This window comes from Pelophylax lessonae (genome assembly GCF_965119305.1).
Source record: "Pelophylax lessonae genome assembly, chromosome: 3".
NCBI classification, from domain to species: Eukaryota; Metazoa; Chordata; class Amphibia; order Anura; family Ranidae; genus Pelophylax; species Pelophylax lessonae.
In genome coordinates this window covers 464,672,771-464,695,999 of record NC_138770.1, presented here as the reverse complement: position 1 = coordinate 464,695,999, position 23,229 = coordinate 464,672,771, and the positions used below count along the sequence as shown (strand labels likewise).

At 45.8% G+C, this 23,229-nt stretch overlaps 1 protein-coding gene across 2 annotated transcripts in view; it reads left to right on the top strand.

The window, feature by feature from the left end:
• Window positions 1–23,229, top strand: part of PDE10A (phosphodiesterase 10A) — a 796,398-nt gene that overhangs the window by 689,708 nt on the left and 83,461 nt on the right. For both annotated transcript variants that reach the window (XM_082252527.1, XM_082252528.1), the window contains exon 17: window positions 16,199–16,354. In XM_082252527.1, the coding sequence (XP_082108653.1) occupies window positions 16,199–16,354 (156 nt within the window). The remainder of the gene's footprint in view (window positions 1–16,198; window positions 16,355–23,229) is intronic.

Below are 23,229 nucleotides of genomic sequence, written 5' to 3'. Positions count from 1 at the left end.
GTAATCAGGCACATATCTTAATCTCCATAGAGAATTCTTTAACGAGGAGGACTGTGCGTTTTGGGAAGCTCAGAAAGGCAATGTATAGTGACATAGTAGTGAGGGTAGTCACTCCATGTCTCATATCAAACTTAGGAAGGACCAGAGCTTAAATGTAGGGAGCGTGTCTCCTCTGCTTGTATGTCGGCCCTTGCCACGCTGTTCCCAGCTTCCGCACAGTCCTCACCGGATGGGGAACCTCATGGTGGAGATATTGTACAACATAGACCATTGTTATGTGGTCTCATTGTGTCCTTAATACACAATTATTTGCCTGTATTTTTCTATGATTTTAAAATATTTAGTTTTGTATTGAATAAAAGAAATCTTTTTAACAAAACTTTTGTGCCCGAAATCTCTGTTTCCCAATCCTTCCAAATGTAATTGATCAATTGAGGATAGGGGCACACCCTAAATTGGATACGTCATGGCCAAGATGGCTGCTATCTGTGGACACATGACTTATAAAATAATTTTGTTTATAATGAGCCTTTAAAACTTCTAGTTTGGCACCGGTTGGGCCTTCTAGATTGGATTTTGATTTTTGTCAATCCCACCCCTCATTTGTGGCACTGCTTCTGGATGTCCCAGCTCTTGAGAATCAAGAAGACTACGTCTGTCAATGAGCGATAGAGAAAATCGGATTTTTTGTAAGATCTTACCGTAAAATCCTCATTGACAGCCGTAGTACCCGCCCCTCTATCATTGAGTTGGGTTGGGTTAAATTCTCTGTTACTGCTTTAGAACAGAACTGATTCCCTGTAGCAGAGAGAGGGAGGATATATCCTCAGGGACTGCCCCTAAGGTGGAGCCAGAACGTTTTGTCTTTCTGCCTAGTCCTACTCCTGCGGAGACAACATAACCCAGCTCTTGAGAATCAAGAAGACTACGTCTGTCAATGAGCGATAGAGAAAAGGATTTTACGGTAAGATCTTACAAAAAATCTGATTTTCTCTCCCTCTCTTCGTTCAATAAAAGCACATCATAACATGCATCATATACAATGACATTATTTTCATTTTCCATTACCAATTATTTATTTATCCTTCATAATAATGCATACAGATTTTAATTAGCCCTGTCTAATTAATAGTAAAGAGATGGGATCATATCAGGGTAAGTAAACCAGGGCTCCCAGATTTTAAAAAATTGTTTTTCTCTTACGTCCTCTGACAGTCGCCGCCCAATGGTATTAGCCTTCACTAATGGGTAATGGCACCCTTTGCAGGAGCAAGGCTAGGCAGATGATTGATTATCAGGTTAATACAAAAAAAAAAAATTTATACCTGGGCATGCCACTAGGGGGCCATCCCTCAGCCATTATCCTGAACCCAATCTGACATTACCTCAGTTTTACGCTGCCTAGCTAAGGAGCTGGTTAGGTCTTCTTCTGGGACCTTGTGTCTCAGCTTTTTGTTTTTTTCTGAATTCATGTGTTTTTCTTTGCACAATAGATTTTATTTTCTCTCACTATCACTAGTTAGGGATTCCTTTCCTGGACTACAAGTGACTGCAGAACTGGCCTAGCCTGCCAACGAGCGTCGCAGGTTACTGGTACGCCCAGGCCTCGCAACGACAGTGCCCTTCCGATAGGGGACGAGCCTGCGGAGCTGCGCCTTCGCTGAGGGTATCTCAACCCGGATCTCCCGTGTGTTGCCAGCATCCCTCCTTGGCTGACGGCACCCCCACTTAGAGTGGGAGGTCTCCCGTCTCTGAGTGGTGCCCGCTTCCTGGACTGGTGAGTACTGTTAACCCCTTGTCCCTGGGGACTTTAGGGGGGTTGTGGGCCCACTCTTAGAAGATAGCAGGGCTGGTGGTTTCTGTAGGATCCCCCTTCTGGCTGGGTTTTTAGTTCTCCCTTCCTCCCTACTCCCACTGGGGGCGCTGTGTGGGGTGCTGTAGGGGTCTCCCTGGGGTCCCTGATGATAGCCAGAATGTGTTTGTGCACTTTTTTTTTGCCGCCATTTGGAGCGGCCGCCATGTTTTATGGTGAGCAGATTCTAAGCTCTGTGTGAGGACAGCAGCCACTTTGGGATTCTGCACATGCTCCCGATCGGGCGTCATCTTGGATGTGGGCAATGCCTAGTAAGGGCAAGCGGGCATTTTCCCTGGGACATTTTACATTAATTTTCAATAGGCCTTTTGTATGGGCTCGAGGGCTGGGCGCGTGTGAGGTCACTTCCTCCTTCTTCACACATTTCCTGTGTAAAAAGGTGCTGACAGGCTGGGGGATTTTTGTTAATCCTTCGGTCATTTTTCAACCAAAATGTTTTTTTCTTGTTGCTGGTGTGTTCTCTGAGGGGGCACTTTCGGGGGGTCTGCGGGAACCCACCGATTTTAAAGGCCAGCGTCCCTTTTAATTTTTATGGCAAAAATGGACTCCCGGGACAGCAAATCCCCTGCAGGCCTGGTGGGGGCTTCAGGTCCACCCTGAAGCCTCTGCCATGACCTCTATATCTGCTGTTCTTGCGACTGGTGTTCCAGGTGGATCTGCTGATGTTGGAATGCTCCTCCAAAAAACGACCTGTGCCCTCCCAGTCCTCTGACTCTGAGACAAAAATTGGTTGCCACAGACAATGGTTCCCCTGAGGGGTCCCGGTCCTCCGCTTCTGAGGGGGAGGAGGAGGAGGTCTCTTCCTCCTCGGTAGCGCGGGTACACGAGCTACGATGGATGTTCCCCTTAGCAACGTTAAAAAATAAGCTCTCTATCTTGACGATGAGCCATCTCAGTCAAGTCAGCAGCCCGCTTTTGTGGTTCCCAAGGGCCCAGACGTCGGGTCAGGCTTTTTACCTGCCCTGTGGAATTTCACGGAAGTGTGAATGACCAGTGGCGGTGCATAGGCACCTGTTGGTGGTGCCTAAGCTTTTTTTCCCTCCGCTATCCAACTTTGGGGGCGGGGGACAAACGTTGAACGGTGTCCCCACAAATGTGGATCACGCTGTGTCTAGGCTGTATAAGTTCACTTTGATGCCAGTAGAGGATTCCTCGGTATTCAGGGATCCGGCAGATGGGCATGTGGAAACACTCGCCTGCCACATTTTCTCTGCTGGAGGTTTCCCTGTTAAACACTGTTTTTTGCCTCGGTGATGGCCTATCAGGCTCTCGCGGCATGATCCAAGGTGCTTCGCAGCACTCTGGTGGCGGAGTCGACCTTTCCGCCTGCCCTTGCTATGGTGGATTGCACAGAGACTGGGATGTCCTTGTGCGAAGCAGCCTTGGACGAGGCCCCGTTGGTCGCCCGGTTGTCGGCGGTAGGGGTAGCACTCCGCCGCAATACCTGGTTGAAGAGCTGGTCGGCTGACCACGCGTCCAAAGAGACGGTTTCTGAGGTCCCCTATGTGGGGGGTCATCTTTTTGGGAAAACTCTAGATGTGTTAATTAAGGTGCTCACTGGTAGGTAAGAGTACTCTGTGGCCCCAGGTCTCTAAGGGTAAGCCCCCCTGCACACGACGGGGGTCCTCTTTCAAGACCCAATGTAATTCCTTTCGTGCCTTGGGACGCAGGAGAAGGGTAGACCCTTCAGACCTCCTGGTGGCCACAAGAAGCCGTGGACGGATAAGCCTAAAGCCGGTCAGTCTGGCTCAGTGGCCCAGTCTACCTCCTCCTAAAGGGATGACCTCACCCGTTGTCGGGGTAGGGGGACATCTGCGCTGCTTTCGGGAGCCCTGGTTGTCCGGCATTCCGGACAGGTGGGTTCACGAGCGGATTCGTTCAGGGTACAAGATTGCGTTCGATCTTGCCCCGCAGACAGGTTCTTTCCGTCCAATCTCCAGCTGTTCCCCGATCGTCTCGGGGATCTTATGGGGGCAGTGCACGATATGCTTGCCCAAGGAGTCTTTGTACACTTTCCTCCACGGGATAAGTTTTGCGGGTTTTACTCCAACCTGTTCACTGTGCCCATAAAAGAAGGCACGGTGCGTCCGATTCTGGATTTGATATCTCTGAACCGCTTTGTGCGGGTACAGAAGTTCAGGATGGACTCCATCCTGTCGGTGGTGGCATCGTTGAGGCCCGGGGTCTTCCTAGCTTCCATTGAATTGCAGGATGCATATCTACACATCCCTATTTTCGAGGGTCATCAATGATATCTCCGCTTCACGGTGGCTGGGGAGCACTTCCAGTTCATGGCGTTACCTTTCGGTCTCGCTTTGGTTCCCAGGTTTTTCACCAAGGTATTGGCTCCGGTTCTCATGGTTTTCATCCTCGCTCCTTCTCGTGGCGAAGGTCTTGGTTTTCCTGCATAAGGGCGTGGATCAGAGTCTGGCGCTGACTACGGTCAAGGGTCACGAGCAATATCCTCTGATGATGTCTGTGCGGACGATACGCGTCAGGAGCTCGCAATAGAACCTCATTCTTACTTTATAACCTGTTACCATGCGAATTTTGTAAGTGCAAGTCCTTTTATTTCATTAAAAGTTTTTAGCAATATTACGTTATGTGCACACCCCTTTTTGGCTTTTATGTTACCTGGTTATGAGAGATTTCCATCCCTCTCCCTATCATCGCATGAGCCGGAAACCACATCCATGGTCACATTCTTAGGAGGAATCAGGATCATCTTGTAAAGCTTGGTTGGTCTGCTTGCTATATGGCAATTCAGACCCACTTGATCTGGTGAGCGACCATTCTAATTGTCTACTTGGTGTTGGGAATTATCTTTTCACACTTGGATTTGACTATGTGCAGGACAAGATGCATCACATTTTTTGGGATTCTATTTTTAGTCTATCTTTGATATGGGACTTTATTTGAATATTTGATTTATTCATGTATTATGCCATCATTATTTATTTGTTGTATATTATGTACACAATACTAGCGCTGCACTTAATTTTTTCGTTGTCAAGGATCAGTTGTCGGCCTTGGCCATCCCTTTTTTCGACGACCTTTGGCGTCGCATTCCTTGGTCCGCACCTTCATTCAAGCGGTGCGGCATTTGGCTCTCCAGAGGAGAGCTCTATTACCTCTCTGGGATCTGAAATTTGGTTTTGTCTGTGTTACAACAACCTCCCTTCGAGAACATCAGAGAGATTCCTCTGTCTGTGTTGTCCCAAAAAGTTGCCTTTTTGGTGGCCATCACGTCGGCTCGCAGAGTGTATGAGTTGGCGGCCTTGTCCTGCCGCTCTCCTTCTCTGGTTTTCATAGCGCTGAAGTGATTCTGCGACCTAACCAGTCTTTTCTTCCCAAGGTGGTTTCTTCGTTCCACCTCAATGAGGCTATCATGTTGCCTTCGCTGTGTGTGCGGCCCAAGCATCCTAAGGGATTTGCCTTGCATTCCCTGGATGTGGCCCAGGCGGTCAAGATTTACCTTTCCGCCACAGAGTCTGTTCGACAGTCTGATTCTCTATTTGTTCTTCCTGAGGGACCTCGGAAGGGATCTGCCGCCTCCGCGGTGACCTTTTCTAAGTGAATCAGACAGGCGATTGTTCATGCCTATGCCATTAAGGGTAGGATTTCTCCTTTTCCGGTAAAAAGGCCCGTTATACTTGAGCCGTTAGTGCCTTTTGGGATTTTCGCCATCAGGCTTCTGTGGCTCAGGTGTGAGAGACGACGACTTGGTCGTCCATGCACACTTTCACAAAGTTTTTTACATACTTGATGTTTTTGGCATCTTCGGATGCTTCCTTTGGCCGCGCAGTTTTGAGTGCGGCGGTTGTTTTCAGGGGACATTATTTTTTCTGTCCCTCCTTCTTGGGGTGTTTTTTTTTTGTTATTCTGGGTTTGTTTCCAGTTTTTTCCTGTGGGCTCAGGTTGTTACTGGCCCGGCTGTTTGCGTCACCTTCCAATTTGGTTGCGTTGTTTTTTTCCACCCCTCATACCTCTGCACTGCTTTGGGACGTCCCATTAGTGAAGGCTAATACCATCGGGCGGCGACTGTCAGAGGACGTAGGAGAAAATAGAATTTTTGTAAGAACTTACCTTAAAACTATTTTCTCTGAGTCCTCTGACAGTCGCCGCCCCCGCCCCTCTGGTTTTTGGATCTGGGGGTTGCTGCCTTCCAGTACTGCTTGCTACAAACTGAGGTAATGTCAGATTGGGTTCAGGATAATGGCTGAGGGATGGCCCCCTAGTGGCGTGCCGAGATATAAAAAGTTTTTTTTGTATTAACCTGATAATCCATTATCTGCCTAGCCTTGCTCCTGCAAAGGGCGCCATTACCCATTAGTGAAGGCTAATACCATCGGGCGACGACTGTCAGAGGAAAATAATTTTACGGTAAGTTCTTACAAAAATTCTATTTTTTTTTATTTCCTATTCTTATATATTTGTTGTTCTCTGAGTAAAGCATAATTTACTTGAAATCTCCTGTCCTCCTTAGAGGGGTAGGTGGGGGGGGGGGGGAATAGGGGAATAACCATTTAGCAGCTATATTTTATTAAATAATAGCCTATTAAGTAATGTTTCAAACATAGGTTAAAATGTGTCGTCTGGAAAAGCACTCGGATCACAAATTTTGGGATCCAGCGAAAGCTGGATTTCAAGTACACCATTTATTGTGTTCACCAGATCATTCCAATACCTAAGTAGTTTAGGGCATCTCCACAACATATGTAGAAGATTGGCCATGTTTGTCAGCATCTTGGTCAGTCCGGGGATTCCCTTAATAGGGGTATGATACAGTCAGGTCCATAAATATTGGGACATCTACACAATTCTATTTTTTTGGGTCTATACACCACCACAATGGATTTGAAATGAAACAAACAAGATGTGCTTTGACTGCAGACTCTCAGCTTTAATTTGAGGGTATTTACATCCAAATCAGGTGAACGGTGCAGGAATTACAACAGTTTGTATATGGGCCTACCACTTTTTAAGGGACCAAAAGTAATGGGACAGATTAACGATCATAAATCAAACTTTCACTTTTTAATACTTGGTTGCAAATCCTTTGCAGTCAATTACAGCCTGAACTCTGGAACGCATAGACATCACCAGATGCTGGGTTTCATCCCTGTTGATGCTCTGCCAGGCCTCTACTGCAACTGTCTTCAGTTCCTGCTTGTTCTTGGGGCATTTTCCCTTCAGTTTTGTCTTCAGCAAGTGAAATGCATGCTCAATCGGTTTCAGGTCAGGTGATTGACTTGGCCATTGCATAACATTCCACTTCTTTCCCTTAAAAAACTCTTTGGTTGCTTTCACAGTATGCTTCGGGTCATTGTCCATCTGCACTGTGAAGCGCCGTCCAATGAGTTCTGCAGCATTTGGCTGAATATGAGCAGATAATATTATCCGAAATACTTCAGAATTCATCCTGCTGCTTTTGTCAGCAGTCACATCATCAATAAATACAAGAGAACCAGTTCCATTGGCAGCCATACATGCCCATGCCATGACACTACACCAACCATGCTTCACTGATGAGGTGGTATGCTTTGGATCATGAGCAGTTCCTTTCCTTCTCCATACTCTTCCCTTCCCATCACTCTGGTACAAGTTGATCTTGGTCTCATCTGTCCATAGGATGTTGTTCCAGAACTGTGAAGGCCTTTTTAGATGATGTTTGGCAAACTTCCGGTCTTCCGAGTCTTTTGGTGTTGCTGAGCTCACCGCTGCGTTCTTTCTTTTTAAGGATGTTCCAAACAGTTGATTTGGCCACACCTAATGTTTTTGCTATCTCTCTGATGGGTTTGTTTTGTTTTTTCAGCCTAAGGATGGCTTGCTTCACTGATAGTAACAGCTCTTTGGATCTTATATTGAGAGTTGACAGCAACAATTTCCAAATGCAAATAGCACACTTAAAAATTAACTCTGGACCTTTTATCTGTTCCTTGTACATGGGATAACGAGGGAATAACACACACCTGGCCATGGAACAGCTGAGCAGCCAATTGTCTCAATACTTTTGGTCCCTTAAAAAGTAGGAGGCACATATACAAACTTTGAAAAAGTCTATATTAATTCCCGCGCTAGTGAATCAAATATATATATCAAACTTACTAACAATTTCCTTAAAATAAGTGTACATAAATGAACATAGTGCATAAATAGTGAAATAAAAAAGGATATGCAGCTGCTGCAACTCTAAGTAAATCTTAGGAAAATATAAAAACAAAATTAAGCAGCGCTAGCATAAAAACAACAATACAGTTCATGTGATAAATATAAATAAATAATTCAATTGATTATAAAAAGTCCTTGTGAAGTGATCCAAATAAAGTGCTCAAGTGCAAAGATAATTCAAAGGTGCTCCAAGGTGATAGGTGATCCCTCCTTGTTCCCCACTCACCACAATGCCAGATTGTTTGCGCTTGAAATGTATATTACACAAAAGCCTTCTTTCAGGGATCATTCGGTGTTTTCATATATCCGTGGATAAAGGTAGGTGTGATTTGCCTCCATATCCACCATTAAAATATAAAAAGACTGTGCATGGTGAAGTATGTTTTAACAATTTATTGGCAATCGAGAAGTCAAAAACATACTCAAACAGAATATTAAAATATCGCATGTATCACAAGCTCGTGGACGCCGCAATCGGCGTGCGTTCCACAGTGTGACCAGGAAGTGTTTGACCGGAAGTGACGATGCTAAAGACAAGCAGACGAAGGACGCGGATTACTGGAACCGTGTCCTGTGGTCTGATGAGACCAAGATAAACTTATTTGGTTCAGATGGTGTCAAGCATGTGTGGCAGCAAGTAGGTGAGGAGTACAAAGACAAGTGTGTCTTACCTACAGTCAAGCATGGTGGTGGGAGTGTCATAATCTAGGGCTGCCTAAGTGCTGCTGCCACTGGGGAGCTACAGTTCATTGAGGGAACTATGAATGCCAACATGTACTGTGACATACTGAAGCAGAGCAGGATCCCCTTCATTCGGAGACTGGGCCACAGGGCAGTATTGCAACATAATGTCCCCAAACACACCTCCAAGGCGACCACTGCCTTTCTAAAGAAGCTGAGGATAAAGGTGATGGGCTGGCTAAGCATGTCTGCAGACCTAAACCCTATTGAGCATCTGTGGGGCATCCTTAAACAGGAGGTGGAGGAGCGCAAGGTCTCTAACATCCACCAGCTCCGTGATGTTGTCACGGAGGAGTGGAAGAGGACTACAGTGGCAACCTGTGAAGCTCTGAACTCCAAGAGGATTAACTCAGTGCTGGAAAACATTGGTGGCCACACAAAATATTGACACTTTGGGCCCAATTTTGACATTTCCATTTAGGGGTGTTCTCACTTTTGTTGCCAGCGGTTTAGACATTAATGGCTGTGTGTTGAGTAATTTTGAGGGGACAGCAAATTTTCACTGTTATACAAGCTGTACACTCACTACTTTATCATGTAGCAAAGTGTCATTTCTTTAGTGTTGTCACATGAAAAGTTATATTAAAATATTTACAAAAATGTAAAGGGTGTACTCAGTTTTGTGGGATACTGTATGTTAAACCCTTATATTGCATTTCCCTCCATTATGCAAGAGCTGGAACACTTTGGCTTCTTTGGCAATTTTAACATTATGGTCTCAGTATTACTCTGCCTTGTAGCAGAGGAACTCGTGGTTGAGTAGGATGTCCCTCTTCAAGGACATCCTTCCACAGTTTCTAGAAAATTTTCATACTCTCCCGATCCAAGTTCCCCAACTATTTTTGTTGCTCTGTATGTACTGCTCTACTTTAGTACCTTTTGGCTTGGACTCGCTCCTTGGCTTGAATACATTATGACATTTTATTTAAGCAAAAAGCTGAGGAGGGTGCGGGCTTGCCTAATCTAGAATTATACTACACCGCACCATTACTTTGCTGAGTCAATGATTGGTTCCATCTTGATCAGTCTAAGCTCTGGTTTGGCATAAAATGCAGAATTATTCAGTTACTGCTAACGTCCCTGCCTTGGCTTTATCCAGCTTCTCATCCACCCTCTTCATTGCTCCCCAATTTAGTAACTTCTCTTTTATATGTTTAGAATTACACTATTCTAAAACGCAATGTCTCCTCCAAAATTGGTTCCATGGCGCTGATCTTGGGAAACCCAAATTTCTCCTAGGTATGCATTGCAAAAGCTTCCTGCAATGGCTAGAATCAAATCCATCCCCTGTACAACATGCCCTCGAACCGACTGGAATTAAGCCCCTTAAAGAGATGTGACCCCTGAGTCGCCATGTGAGGGTCCAGAGGCTCTTTTACTTCCAGTTTCAGCACTTCTGTGCTAGGCTTGCAATGGCTGAATGGCTCCACAGAGACCTGACCACATTGGAAGGAACTTACCAGAATCCTCAGAAGTAGCTCTGTTATCAGTTATACCTGGGTCAGTAGTGAAAATAAAGAAGGATATATTTAGTTTCCTAATATTAAAGGGGTCATGCTTTGATCTCCAGCCACTGGAAAACAACCACCGTCTCCACTACTAGAGAATGGATGGCAGAACTTAACAGTATAATGAGAATATAGGAGCTAATTGTCTGCCTTCATGAGAGCTACCTGAAGTTCCTGGATATGTAGTATACTTGGATGGACTTTTCAAATTTTGCTAAACTACTACCTTTTCTTTAACTGTAACATGGTCTTATGCGTAATATCCTAACTAGGCTAATCGACCCTCCTGTCGGGTGCCCCCCTCCTTTTTTTTTTTTTTTCCTTCTTTCCTCTCCTTTCCTCATCTATTCCCTCCTACCCTTCACCTTCCCTGGCTTTATTTCTCTAATAAGTGGTTCCCCATTTTTATTTAGTATTTTCTTTCAATGTGCAAGAGACTGCACTGGCGTTCATTGGGTCCCTGTGTCACCCCAGTTGTCTCCCCAGAATTCACACATAACCTGCCTATATTGTATTTTGTACTAGAGGTCATCAGGAGGTACCCTAGGCCTAAGATTTATAATAGTCCTAATGCATTTATAATTATTCCCTGTGAGGATTGTAGTTCCTCTTGATCATAACCACCTTTAATGTTTGCTACCCACTCATTTTCTGTAACAGATAATGATATTGATTGCCATGATGTATTGCTGAGTTACTTTTTATTCTTTTTTTAAAAAAAGATTTCACTGGGAAAAATTACAGGGAAATACATTTCTCTTTCGTTCGTTGACACAGCTCCTGATATTCATAACCATTGGGTTATACTGCCCCCTACAGGAGTAGGACACTAGCTAGAAAAGAAGTCTAGCTACACTACACCTATGTGCAGTCCCAGGGGGTATACTCCCTCTCTCTGCTATAGGTACTCAGTTTTTTTTCTGCCTAGTGAGGAGTAAGGACCTAGTTCCTTGCTGGGATCTCTGGTCCTAGCAAAATGCTTTCTTTTAGATACGTTTTTTTCTCCTGGTTTTCTTGTGAGATCTACAATCAACTGCTGGATGGGGCGACAGGTTGGAAAATCTATATCCATTGGTCAGCCCACTCTGGGCAGCGAGCGCATGCAGACCTCAGCTCCATGCTAGGCAGGCCGCAACGTAGCCCCACCAGACGGGGGCTGGCCTGCGAATTAAACGCCTCGCGAGGTTGCATACCACCGGGTCTCGGCCCAAGTCACAGCATTCTTCCTGGCCGACAGCCCCCCAATTTTGATGGCAAAGGGTTCTGTCTGGAGCGGTGCTTGCCTGGTTCCTGGTATGGGGAGTAGCTGTCCCCCCTCTCCCCCTGGAGGGTTTTAGGGTGGACGTGGGCCCCACCTTTGAACAGTTGGACCCCTGGGTTCCCCTCCTTCCCATGAGGCACCCCCTTCACCTGTCCCCTTCCCATCCTACCCCCCTTCCACTAATGCTGGGGCTGTGTGGTTGGGCTGGTACACCTCCCGGGGTGGGGGCAGGGCGCTGTGCTGGCAATGGGGGTGGAAGGGTACGCTGCCGGCGACTGGACATTTGGCTGGGGGCTCCTACCAGAGCCCGCCTGTCCTGCCTGTGCCTGTCCTGAGGCCTAGGGATCCCTCCTGGGTCCCTGGGAGCTGCCATTTTAGCCTGTATGTTTCTATGCATAGCGGCCTTGTTTGTGTAGTCCGGCAGCCATTTTGCAGTGGTTTGCCATAGAAAACAGCAGCGGCCATGACAGTGGAGCCCTATGGGTGGCAATTTCGGCACTGGGAGCCCCTCCTCACTACTGGATCCTTTCTTTTCCTGATCACCGTACGTGCTGTGCAGATTCTCCTGGTGGATGCGGTGCCTGGTTTCTGCAGGGTGGCGAGTCTGGTGGAGTCCTCTACCTCTCTGCTGAGGATTGTTTGGGGCTCCGTGACTGGCAACCGGGTGTGCTGCCTGAGTGGTGGGGGTGTCGCTTAGTAGTGTTTTACACTTTTGTGGGGTCCTGGTGACTCATGGAGTCTTTTAGAGCACATCTCTCCACCTGATCCCCTCTCTGAGGCTGCGGGGGCCTCCGGGTCTCAACAATCCATCAACGTTCTGAGGGCGGTCCTGGAGTTCTTTGTGTCCCGAGTGGAGTTGGCTTTTGTGCGACGGGCTGGCAAAAAGTGATAATGGTCCTTTGGTGTGTCTTTTGGCTCAAATGCTGGCCTGCAGACCGGACTTCTAAAAAGCCCTTGACTGAGCTTCTCGTTTAAGGAGAGTGCCTGTTTGGTGCTGCCCTGGATGACATCATTAAAGGTCTCACAGGGGGGAAGAGTGCCCTTCTTCCACAGGCTACTAAGGGCAAGGACCCTTGTCGTAGATGTGGTCCCTCCTTCTCGGCTCATAAGAAGTTTTTTTTCACCCCTCAGGGTCGACTGACAAATGATCAAAGCCCTTCAGCCTCCTCTGGAGGACCCAAGCGAACTTGGTCTGGCAAGTCAGTAGTGGGCTTCTTCAGACCCGAAGACAAGGCCCCTTCACCTTGAAGGTGTGCTATCATCCGTATCTGGGGTGGGGGGGACATCTTCGCTGGTTCCCAGACCCGTGGACTTCCCCAGTACGAGACAAGTGGGTCTACAAAGTAATCCAGTCTGGCTATAAGATTGGGTTTCGTTCTTACCCTTCTCCGGAAAGGTTCTTTCCTGCCAACCTGCGATTGTCCCCGGTCCGCTTAGGGGCTCTCTTTGGGGCGGTGCAAGACCTTTTAGTTCAAGGGGTGATTGTCCCGGATCCCACTTCCGAACATTTTCAGGGGTTTTAATCAAACCTGTTTACAGTCCCCAGAAAGGGAGGCAAGGTGTGTCCAATCCTGGACCTCAAGGTGCTAAACAGCTTGTGCAGGTGCAGAAGTTCAGAATGGAGTCTGTTTGCATGTCCAGCAGATGGTCATTCCTCCGGACTTGCATGCGAGTGCTGGGCCTGATGGTGTCTACCTTCGAGGCGGTCCCGTTTGCACGGTTCCATATGAGGTCCCTGCACAGGAGATTGTGATCAAATGGGACAAGACTCTGCTGTCTCTGGACAACCAAATCCAGCTGAGCCAGGGATTTAAAAGGGTCCCTGATCAGGTGGCTTCCCCATCTGGTGCTCCGGCATGGCAAATCCTTCCTTCCTCTTGTGTTGGACGGTGGTCACCACAGATGCCAGCCTGTCGGGGTGGGGAGGCGTTCTCAACAGAATTTCTGCTCAGGGGGTCTGAACCCAGGAAGAGTCCAGATTACAGATAAATATCCTGGAGCTCCGAGTGATCAGACTGTGCCTGGAACGGATCATCTCCAAAGATGTCCAGTGTGCATTCAATCAGACAATGCCACAGCGGTGGCTTATGTCAATCACCAAGGGGCACAAGAAGTGTCCTGGCTGCTCTGGAGGCAGCCAGCATTCTCAGGTGGGCAAAACATTTGTTTCAGCCCTTTCTGCCATACACATTCCCAGAGTGGAAAACTGGCAGGTGGATTTCCTCAGTTGGCAGGCGTTGGACCAGGGGGAATGGCCTCTTCATCTGGAGGTGTTTCAGTAGTTGTGTCTCCGGTGGGGCACCCCCAAGGTGGATCTGTTGGTGTCTCGACTCAATAGACAGGTGCGGAGGTTCGTGGCACGGTCACAGGATCCTCTGGCAAACACTAGAGACACCGTGGTGGCCCCATGGGGTCAGTATTATCTGATTTACACCCTCCTTCCTCTCAAGCTTATGCCAAGACTTCTGCGCAGAATCGACACAGAAGGGATTCCGGTCATCTTAGTGGCTCCAGACTGGCCTCGCCGAGCTTGGTACGACAATCTGGTGCAGTTGGTTTCTCCTTTCACCTATCAAGTCACACTCTACTTGGGCGCTCAGTGTCTCCCGGACCTTCCGTCATCAGGCGTCAGTGATGCAGGTTTGCAGGTGGCCATCTGGTCGTCTGTGCACACTTTCACAAAGTTCTATAAAGTGTATGTGTTGGCATCTGCAGATGCCTCTTTTGGCTGCAAGGTTTTGCAGGCTGCTGTTTAGAGGACTTGGTCCGTTTTCAGGGTGTATTGTTTTTTTCAGGTGGGCTCCAGTTGTTTTGGTTGAGCCTACTTGGCTACTGTTTTTAGCCTTGGGAATTTTTTGCTGTTCCCATCCCTCATGTTTAACACTGCTTTGGGACATCACAATGGTTAAAAATGTCAGGAGCTGTGTCCGTCAATGAACGAAAGAGAAAATGGGATTTTTGACATTTCTCTGATGTTCATTGACGGACACAGCACCCACCCCTCTGTGGAGTTGTATTTTCTCTGACACTGCTTGTAACAAAACTGAGTACCTATAGCAGAGAGAGGGAGTACACCCCTTGGGACTGCCTATAGGCATAGCCAGACTTCCCCTTGGGACTGCCTATAGGCATAGCCAGACTTCTTTTCTGCATAGTGTCCTCCTGTAGGGGGCAGTATAACCCAATAGTTAAGAATATCAGAAGCTGTGTCCATCAATGAACATCAGAGAAATGGATTTTGCGGTAAGTCAAAAATCCTAATTTTTTGGGGGGGGGGGGGGGGGGACAAGAAAATAATATATGTATCCAGATTTCCTACTAAATTAAAGCCATATTTGTCCTGGAAAAAAAAGAGGTGTATAATACGTAGAATATACAAAGGAAAGCAGCGCTAGTCACAATAATGAAATAACGTATCTGTGCAATTATAAACAAAGTGGAAAATATAAAGAAATGTCCAAGTGATCAAGGAGCTTTCACTTATATGTGGTCCACTAGCTGAATGGTGCACGAAAGTTTCCGATTCATTGTGCAAAGAAGGTCCACCTCCATGTGAAGTAATTAAATAGGCCCCTTACCAGGTCAGCTGGCCATTCAATTATAAATGGTCATAGGCACTCAGCATAACCATAACAGAAGTGATTCCATAGATGAGATCAGCAGCTCCCAGAATCAAAATTACCAGTAAGAAAATTACATACAAACTCACATAGTGAAGTATGTAGTAAACGCAGTCCATTTATTCAATAAAAGTTTCAATGCATCAAAGACGATATCGAATGATATGTGCAGATAAAAATCCTCTGAGCTGATGGCTCAAAAAGATAAGGACGCTGTGTCGAGTCGACTAGCAGAACAGATCCGCGCCGACGCAATTCATCACAGAAAGGCACGTCCAACATCTTTCGTCACAAAGATGTCTTCGGGGGACAGGTTAAATGAGAATTCGAAGAATACAAAATTGAAAACTATACAATGTGCACAACCAAGATATCACCAAAATGAAAAAAAAAAAAAAAAAAAACTTTAGGATTTAGAGAAAAAGGCCTAGGGACTCAAGTGGTAAATTAAAGTAAGGTGAAGCTGAAGATCATAAGCTTGTCTTTAAAGTATATGTGACCTCTCACCCCGTTCAGTTTAAAAAATTTGTCGTGTATAGATATAAAAATAATTATGAATACTTTTTTTTTTCTTTTTTTTATCAGTGTTCACATACCCTCGGTTCTTAGCTGCATATGAGGGATTTGAGTTTAGAAGCAGCAGTAGGCTGAACATCCCAGTGAATGGCTGTGTGTGTATGTGTTGGAGGGGGAGGGGGGGAACGTTTTAGCACAAGTCTAATCATTTGAGGAAACCAGGTTGAGTTGCCAGTACAGCCAGGAAAATTTAACATGCGATGCTCTCATGCCTAGTGTGGTCAGTTTTTAAAAGGAAAGCAGAGGGACTGTCAGGAACACCAGGTATTTCACACACAGGAAGCAAGACGAAGAGAACAGACTGCTTTCATACAAGCACATGGTACAGCAATTATGCTTCTGCAGAGATAACTACTGTAAATACTGTAAACCAACCTTTCCTCCCTTTTTTTGACAATACAGTATATCTGTATGTAGATGATATTACATTTCTGTGTTTTTGTTACAGAGAAAAGGGCTTTTGATTGCATGTTTATGCCATGACTTGGATCACCGGGGGTATACGAACACCTACTTACAAAAGTTTGATCATCCATTGGCAGCATTATATTCTACGTCAACAATGGAACAACACCATTTTTCTCAGACTGTGTCTATTCTGCAGGTAAGGACAGTGTAAGTTTTAGACTTGTAGGTAAATATGATTGCATTTTTACTCTTCTTTTAGTATAACTGCAGGTTGGCTGGAGTTAGTTAATATTTTTAGGTACTGTGGGAGATTAGCTCACAGGGATCACCTTTTCCAGGAAAGTAAGGCCAGCATGCAGGTCATTTCTTAAAAGTCTGGTGGGTTGCCAGCTTTATTCAGCAAAGGTTTGCAAATATGAAACAAACAACAAAACAGTAAAATAAATCCTTGCCGTCCGGCGCTAAACTATACAGGAATTTTCCTCACTATACAGTGTGGGGCTGGTCCCCATCACCCACAAAAAACACATGGCAAAGCAAACCTTTTAAAGTCCAAACCGAGCTCCTCTCTCAGATCCCCCTCCTGAGTCTCAGGCCAGAGCATTTCTGTGCTCTTTTCCTGTTAATTTAAAGTTCACCTGAGCATGGACTCAGGTAACTTACAATCTCTGGACCGGAACCTAGCCTGTCACAGAGGCTGGAAAAACCCGGGCCGGATTCCGGTTCAGTCTCTCACCACAGAATGTATGCGAGGTGAAATATAGCGATTATCTACTATCTCACCTCGCATACCGTCACAGTACTTAACATACTATACTGTTTGACACAAGATTTACTTAATATTTCTATTCATTTGGTTAATCTGTTCTGCAAAAATGTATTAATGGAGCAGGAGAGTGGCACATTCAAACATGGTGAGCTATTAGACGCAGGATAACTGGTGTGTCATCCGCCTCGGGAAGATTTTCACTTCTCATTGTCCCAATGGCACCAGTCACCTTGTATGGGGGGGTTCTAAATGATTATACAATCCTGACAATGATTTTGACCCCAATATACCGTTTACATTTTTTCCAACTGCGGTTTGTATTACTTTTATAGAGATTTACCCTTGCTTATGTTATAGCATTGGTCAGCAGCAGAACTGGGAGTGAAAGAAGATCTTTAGAACATGGACAAAAACAGCAATAAAAATCTGACAGACTAACAGTTTCCTATCATATCCAAAGCTAGGAAAACCTTTTGGCTGGAGAATTATTTGCGTAATCTAGAAACAATTGTTTCTGCTTAAAGAAATTGTGTTTTCGGAGTATGTCTCTTGTCATGCAGGATAGTTAACACATTTTATGTGTGTGTTGGAGGCTTAGAAAGTAATGTGCATGCTTTCAAAATACTGTATATTGAAAAATATGATATCTACAATTCTGGAGCATTCACCAGTAGGAGGAATGGTATACACGGACTGAAAATGACAAAATTAATAGACCTGTCAAATCTGGAAAATCCAAGCTGGGTTTGAGTGGGTGATAAGAGTTACCTTAGGAGAAAGACTGCATATCTTTCCCTCTGTAAATCCAAAGATTTAAACATAAATTAATCTTTCAGCTTTCCTGTTATAACCGAGCAAGGTCTCCCCTATTGCCACAACTACCTTGGAATCTTTTCATTTGTCAGTTAATGTGACTTGCAGTCTCGCTAACCAATATAAAAGTTTGGTAAAGCTGGGACTGTGCCTAACTTTCACAGGAAAAGGCATCAATTGCATATACTTTCAACTTTTTCTCTGGACCTCCTGTTTTAACATTGGTTTTCATTGAAAGTAACATTTACTTGCCATATTTTCATCATATGCTCGGTTTGAGGCTACTTATTTTAACACTACCCTAAACACAAATACTTGGATTACACTGCATTATAACCTATGTATGTATGTGATCTAACCAGACTGTCCTGAGTTGAACAAATAGTGCTTTCATACTGTAATATAAAGTGCTTGTTTATTATATTCTATTATTAGTAATTTGTATGCCTTTTAATGATCTAGGTTAATATATTTTGGTATACATTAAAAGAATTCCCTTTTATAGTATTGCATTTTCAAAGTAAATGTTCACTGAAAGATATATGGATTGCTGACGTCTCCTTCTGAAAATGACGGTTGTCTGTTTTTTAAAGTTGATCCAATGACTTCCTGTCTGGAATAAATGTAACTCTTTGTAGTAAAATCCTTTCTTGGAGTTCATTGAGAGACACAGGATTTGAAAACTTTTTGGTTATACTGTTGCCTACGGGAAAATTTAGACTCCAACAAACAGTGACCAGCCTAATGTAACCCCTCCCCTTCCCAGCATGTATGCATTTTGTAACCAAGCCGTGCTGTGTGCAAGACAATAAGCACAAAGCAGTAAGACGTGTCCCTCAATAAACACACAAAAAAGAGGATTTTATAGTGATGATAAAATCCTTTTTTTTTTTTTTTTTCTTGCTTTTTATTGAGGGACGCAGGATTCAGAGTCATTTGGTCTGTTCAAAAGTAGTTCAAGTGAGAGGTGGGCAACACAGCGAACAAAACAGGCCCAACTATAAGCAAACTGGGAAGTTTCCTCATGGACATTATGTTTAAAACTGGCATCAGAAGAGGTCTGGACAGCTGCCTGCTAAAACATATAGAATGTGCAAAAAGAAGACCAGGTGGCTGCCTTGTCAATCTGGGAAACAGTTGTCTGGTGCTAAAAAGCCCAAGAAGCAATCACAGATCTAGTAAAGTGCCCTGACTGGAAAGGAAGGGACCCAGTCCTTGAGAACATAAGCTGATTTGTCTGAAAAACCAAGAAATGAGAAAAGCGATGACAAAGGTTCATTCTTTCTAGACACGCAATGCTCACTAAATCCAGACAATGAAAAGGGTCATTTCCTTCTGATGTACTGGAGCTGCACAGAGGGCCAGGAGCACAATGTCCTAATTAGGGTGAAAGGCATTAAACCACCTTGTGAAGGGAAAAGATTTTTTACTTCTTGTTGTGAGAAGACATACAGTTCCTCCTTGATGGTTGATGTACACCACTGCCATAGCATTGTGCAATTGGATTCTGTTTGGAGACCTCTATATGAGATGTCTAGCATTGTAAAAATAACCAAATCACTCAAAGCTTCAGAAGTAGGGAATCTTCCAGGTACTGGCAGGGTTTCCAAAACTTCGACCTAGCCTATCAGGCTGGTGTCGGTTTAGGTGATCTCCTAGGAGATCTGAAGGAAGGATTTCCCCAACTCCAGAGCTAGATTTCTGAGCCACCAGGCCAAAGACAACCTGCTCCTTGGTGTCAGGTTAACAGATTTGTCCTATACTGAAAGAATATTGAGTTAACGGGTCACGAAGCGTTGAATTTAAAGTGTTATTTTCTCTTACGTCCTCCGACAGTTGCCGCTGCCTCCAAGTCATCACTGTTGGGTATTGACTTTCTCTCCGCAGGAGTAGCTAGGCATAAAGACTTAGTCAAAAGAACAAAGGCATTTGCATATACACACCCATGGGGGCTGTCCCATCTGGTCAATACCCCCCTGCAGTGACCACTCCCAACTCAGTTTCATTCTGCCTAGCGTCAGGAGTAGTTAGGCTTCCCTGTGCTAGGGCTACAGTCTCAGCCTATCTAATCCTTTTTTATTTGATTTTCTTTTGAAAATGTCAGTTTTTTCTTACTTTACTAGCTGTTTATTTTGTCAGCTTTAGTTTTAGTCGATTCTTCGGATGAAGATGGATTCATGCGGTGCTGGGATTCGGACTGACCACCCTGGTTCTCCAGAGCAGAGGGTCAGATGGACCCCCAGCCCGCCGTCGAGCGTTCAGCCATGGTTAGTCCTGGCACTTTGAACGACCCATCCCTGCTCGCAGCAGGGATGCAGCCGTGAGGTGGCTACCTCACAGGACACATCTGCGATGCTGCAGTGTTAGGTCCCTGGCTAATGGCACTCCCTGTCAGATGAGGACAGCGGCTTTCCGTTCATAGAGGCACACCACGCCATCTGGTACAGGTAAGTACTTCTGTGTGGGGCCTCTGTCTGGGGTGGCAGTCCTGTGTTGCTAGTTTTTGTCTGTGCCTGTGTGACTCCCTGATGCGGTCCCTGTGGGGATCGCTTGTGCATGCGCTGCGGTGCTGTATGTTTTAGGGGGTCCCCTTCCCTGTGTCACTTCGGTGCTTGTTGGGGGTGCAGACTGTGTGTGTGGCGGCCGCAGCGGGGTAAATCCGCGCGGTCCGTCATTTTAAGTATGGGCAGGCATGTTTGGCTTCTCTATGGGCAATGCTACATGCTGTTTTGGCGCCATCCGCCGCCATTTTGCGGTAGCAGAATGATCCTTCCGACCGCATGTCCGGCGGCCATTTTGGCGGAGCCTTCCTTGCAATCCTATGGGGCAGCCATTTTCCCTGAGTCATGCAGCCTATAAGTTCAGCCTACTCTAGCAGCGCTTCCTTTTCCTCTGAAGCAGGACATCGGTGGCAACGCTCTGCGGGGCCTGCAGGTTATCTCTCTCAATATTTTTCTGTATTGTCGCTTCTGGCTTAGTTTTTTTTCCTCCTGTTTGGGGGTCTTTGTCACTGTAGCTATAGCGGTGGGCTGCGCACTCCGCAGCGGTCTTAAAGGGGCAGTACAAACTTTATTGCACTGTTTGTCACCTTGAGCAATGGCTTCTCAGGACAGCAAATTCCCCCCAGCTTTGGTGGGGGTCCCCAGTTCTCCTGTGGCCCCTCTGAGACCTGATTTGGCCACTGTAGTGGCGACCTTGGTGTCAAATATGGAAATGCTGATGGCTGAACGTGCTGCTAAAAAGAGGCCCAGATTGTCTCTCTCCTCTGATTCAGATGGTGATATGGCTGCTGCGAGCGTGCCCTTTTCAGGGTCTCGCTCATCCTTGGACCCGCTGGGGTCTGAGGAGGAGGCAGAGGTGGAAGGGGTTGATACCTCCTCCCCGGGGTCGCCTGAAGAGCGGGCGACCATGGATGACTTAAGTGTTTCTGTTAAGGAAACACTACATTTGGAGGATGAGCCCAGTGCTCCAGGCGTTGTGTCCTCATTTGGGACGCACAGGACCCGCAGGTCGGCGCAGGTTTTTCCCTGCCCGGCGGAGTTTCATTGCACTGTTAATGAAATGTGGCGCACGTTAAACTCGTCCGTTCCTGGTGCCTAGTCGGTTCAAATTGCTTTATCCCTTTGCACCGGCTACGGAATCACGATGGTGTGTGCCTCCACAGGTAGATCACACTGTGGCCGTGTTAACCAAGGCTACCTTGGTTCCTTCTGAGGATACCCCGGTTTTGCTTTATGTTTTGGATCATTGTCTTGTTGGAAGACAAATCTCCGTCCCAGTTTTAGGTCTTTTGCAGACTCCATCAGGTTTTCTTCCAGAATGTTCCTGTATTTAGCTCCATCCATCTTCCCATCAATTTTAACCATCTTCCCTGTCCCTGCTGAAGAAAAGCAGGCCCAAACCATGATGCTGCCACCACCATGTTTGACAGTGGGGATGGTGTCTTCAGAGTGATGAGCTGTGTTGCTTTTATGCCAAACATAACATTTTGCATTGTTGCCAAAAAGTTTGATTTTGGTTTCATCTGACCAGAGCACCTTCTTCCACATGTTTGGTGTGTCTCCCAGGTGTCTTGTGGCAAACTTTAAACAACACTTTTTATGGATATCTTTAAGAAATGGCTTACTTGCCACTCTTCCATAAAGGCCAGATTTGTGCAGTATATGACTGATTGTTGTCCTATGGACAGAGTCTCCTACCTCAGCTGTAGATCTCTGCAGTTCATCCAGAGTGATAATGGGCCTCTTGGCTGCATCTCTGATCAGTCTTCTCCTTGTATGAGCTGAAAGTTTAGAGGGGCGGCCAGGTCTTTGTAGATTTGCAGTGGTCTGATACTCCTTCCATTTCAATATTATCACTTGCACAGTGCTCCTTGGGATGTTTAAAGCTTGGGAAATCTTTTTGTATCCAAATCCAGCTTTAAACTTCTCCACAACAGTATCTCAGACCTGCCTGGTGTGTTCCTTGTTCTTCATGATGCTCTCTGCGCTTTAACCACTTAAGCCCCGGAAGATTTTACCCCCTTCCTGACCAGGGGGTATTTTGCAATTCGGCACTGCGTGAATTTAACGGACCATTGCGCAGTCGTGCGACGCTGTACCTAAACGAATTTGACCTCCTTTTTTTCCCACAAACAGAACTTTCTTTTGGTGGTATTTGATCACCTGTGCGATTTTTTGATCATGCGCTATAAACAAAAAAAGAGCGTCAATTTTGCAAAAATAACAATATTTTTCACATTTTTTTATATGAAATTCCCCCCCAAAAAAATGTAAAAATCAAAATTTTTTAACATTTTCAGCCAATTTGTTTTATGCTACATATGTTTGGTAAAAAAAATCGCAAAAAGCGTATTTTGATTGGTTTGCGCAAAAGTTATCGCGTTTACTAACAAAGGGAAAGATTTCTGTCATTTTTTTTTTTTTTTTTTTTTTAACGCGTAATGGCGGCGATCTGCGATTTTTTTTTTTGCGGTACTGCGACATTGCGGCGGACAGATCCGTCCCTTGACTGAAATTTTTGACAATTTTGGGGTTACCAGTGACATTTCTACAGTAATCAGTGCTATACATATGCACTGTTACTGTAAAAATACACTGGTAGTGAAGGGGTTAACTTTATTTGAGAGGGAGGGGCTGTGTGTGTCCCTAGGGGCATGATTCTAACTGTGATTGGCTGTGGCTTGAGGTGTAGGAACAATGATCAACGGTCCTACATAGTAGAACCGTGTGATCATCGTTTCTACACCGGGGAGAATGACAGGCGGCTTGTTTACACTAGCCGCCTGACTTTCTCCCTCTCCCCCGACGATCGCCGAGTGACCGGCGGACATCGGGTCCGCCGGTCACACGCGCGCGGGGGGGGGGTCCATGACCGAGCGGGAGCCTGCCTCCGGTGGCGCGCGCTCTCTCCCCAGAGTCTCACAGGCTAGCGACGTAGACCTACGTCGCTCTGCCTGTGAGGGGCTGACTGCCGCAGTAAATATACTG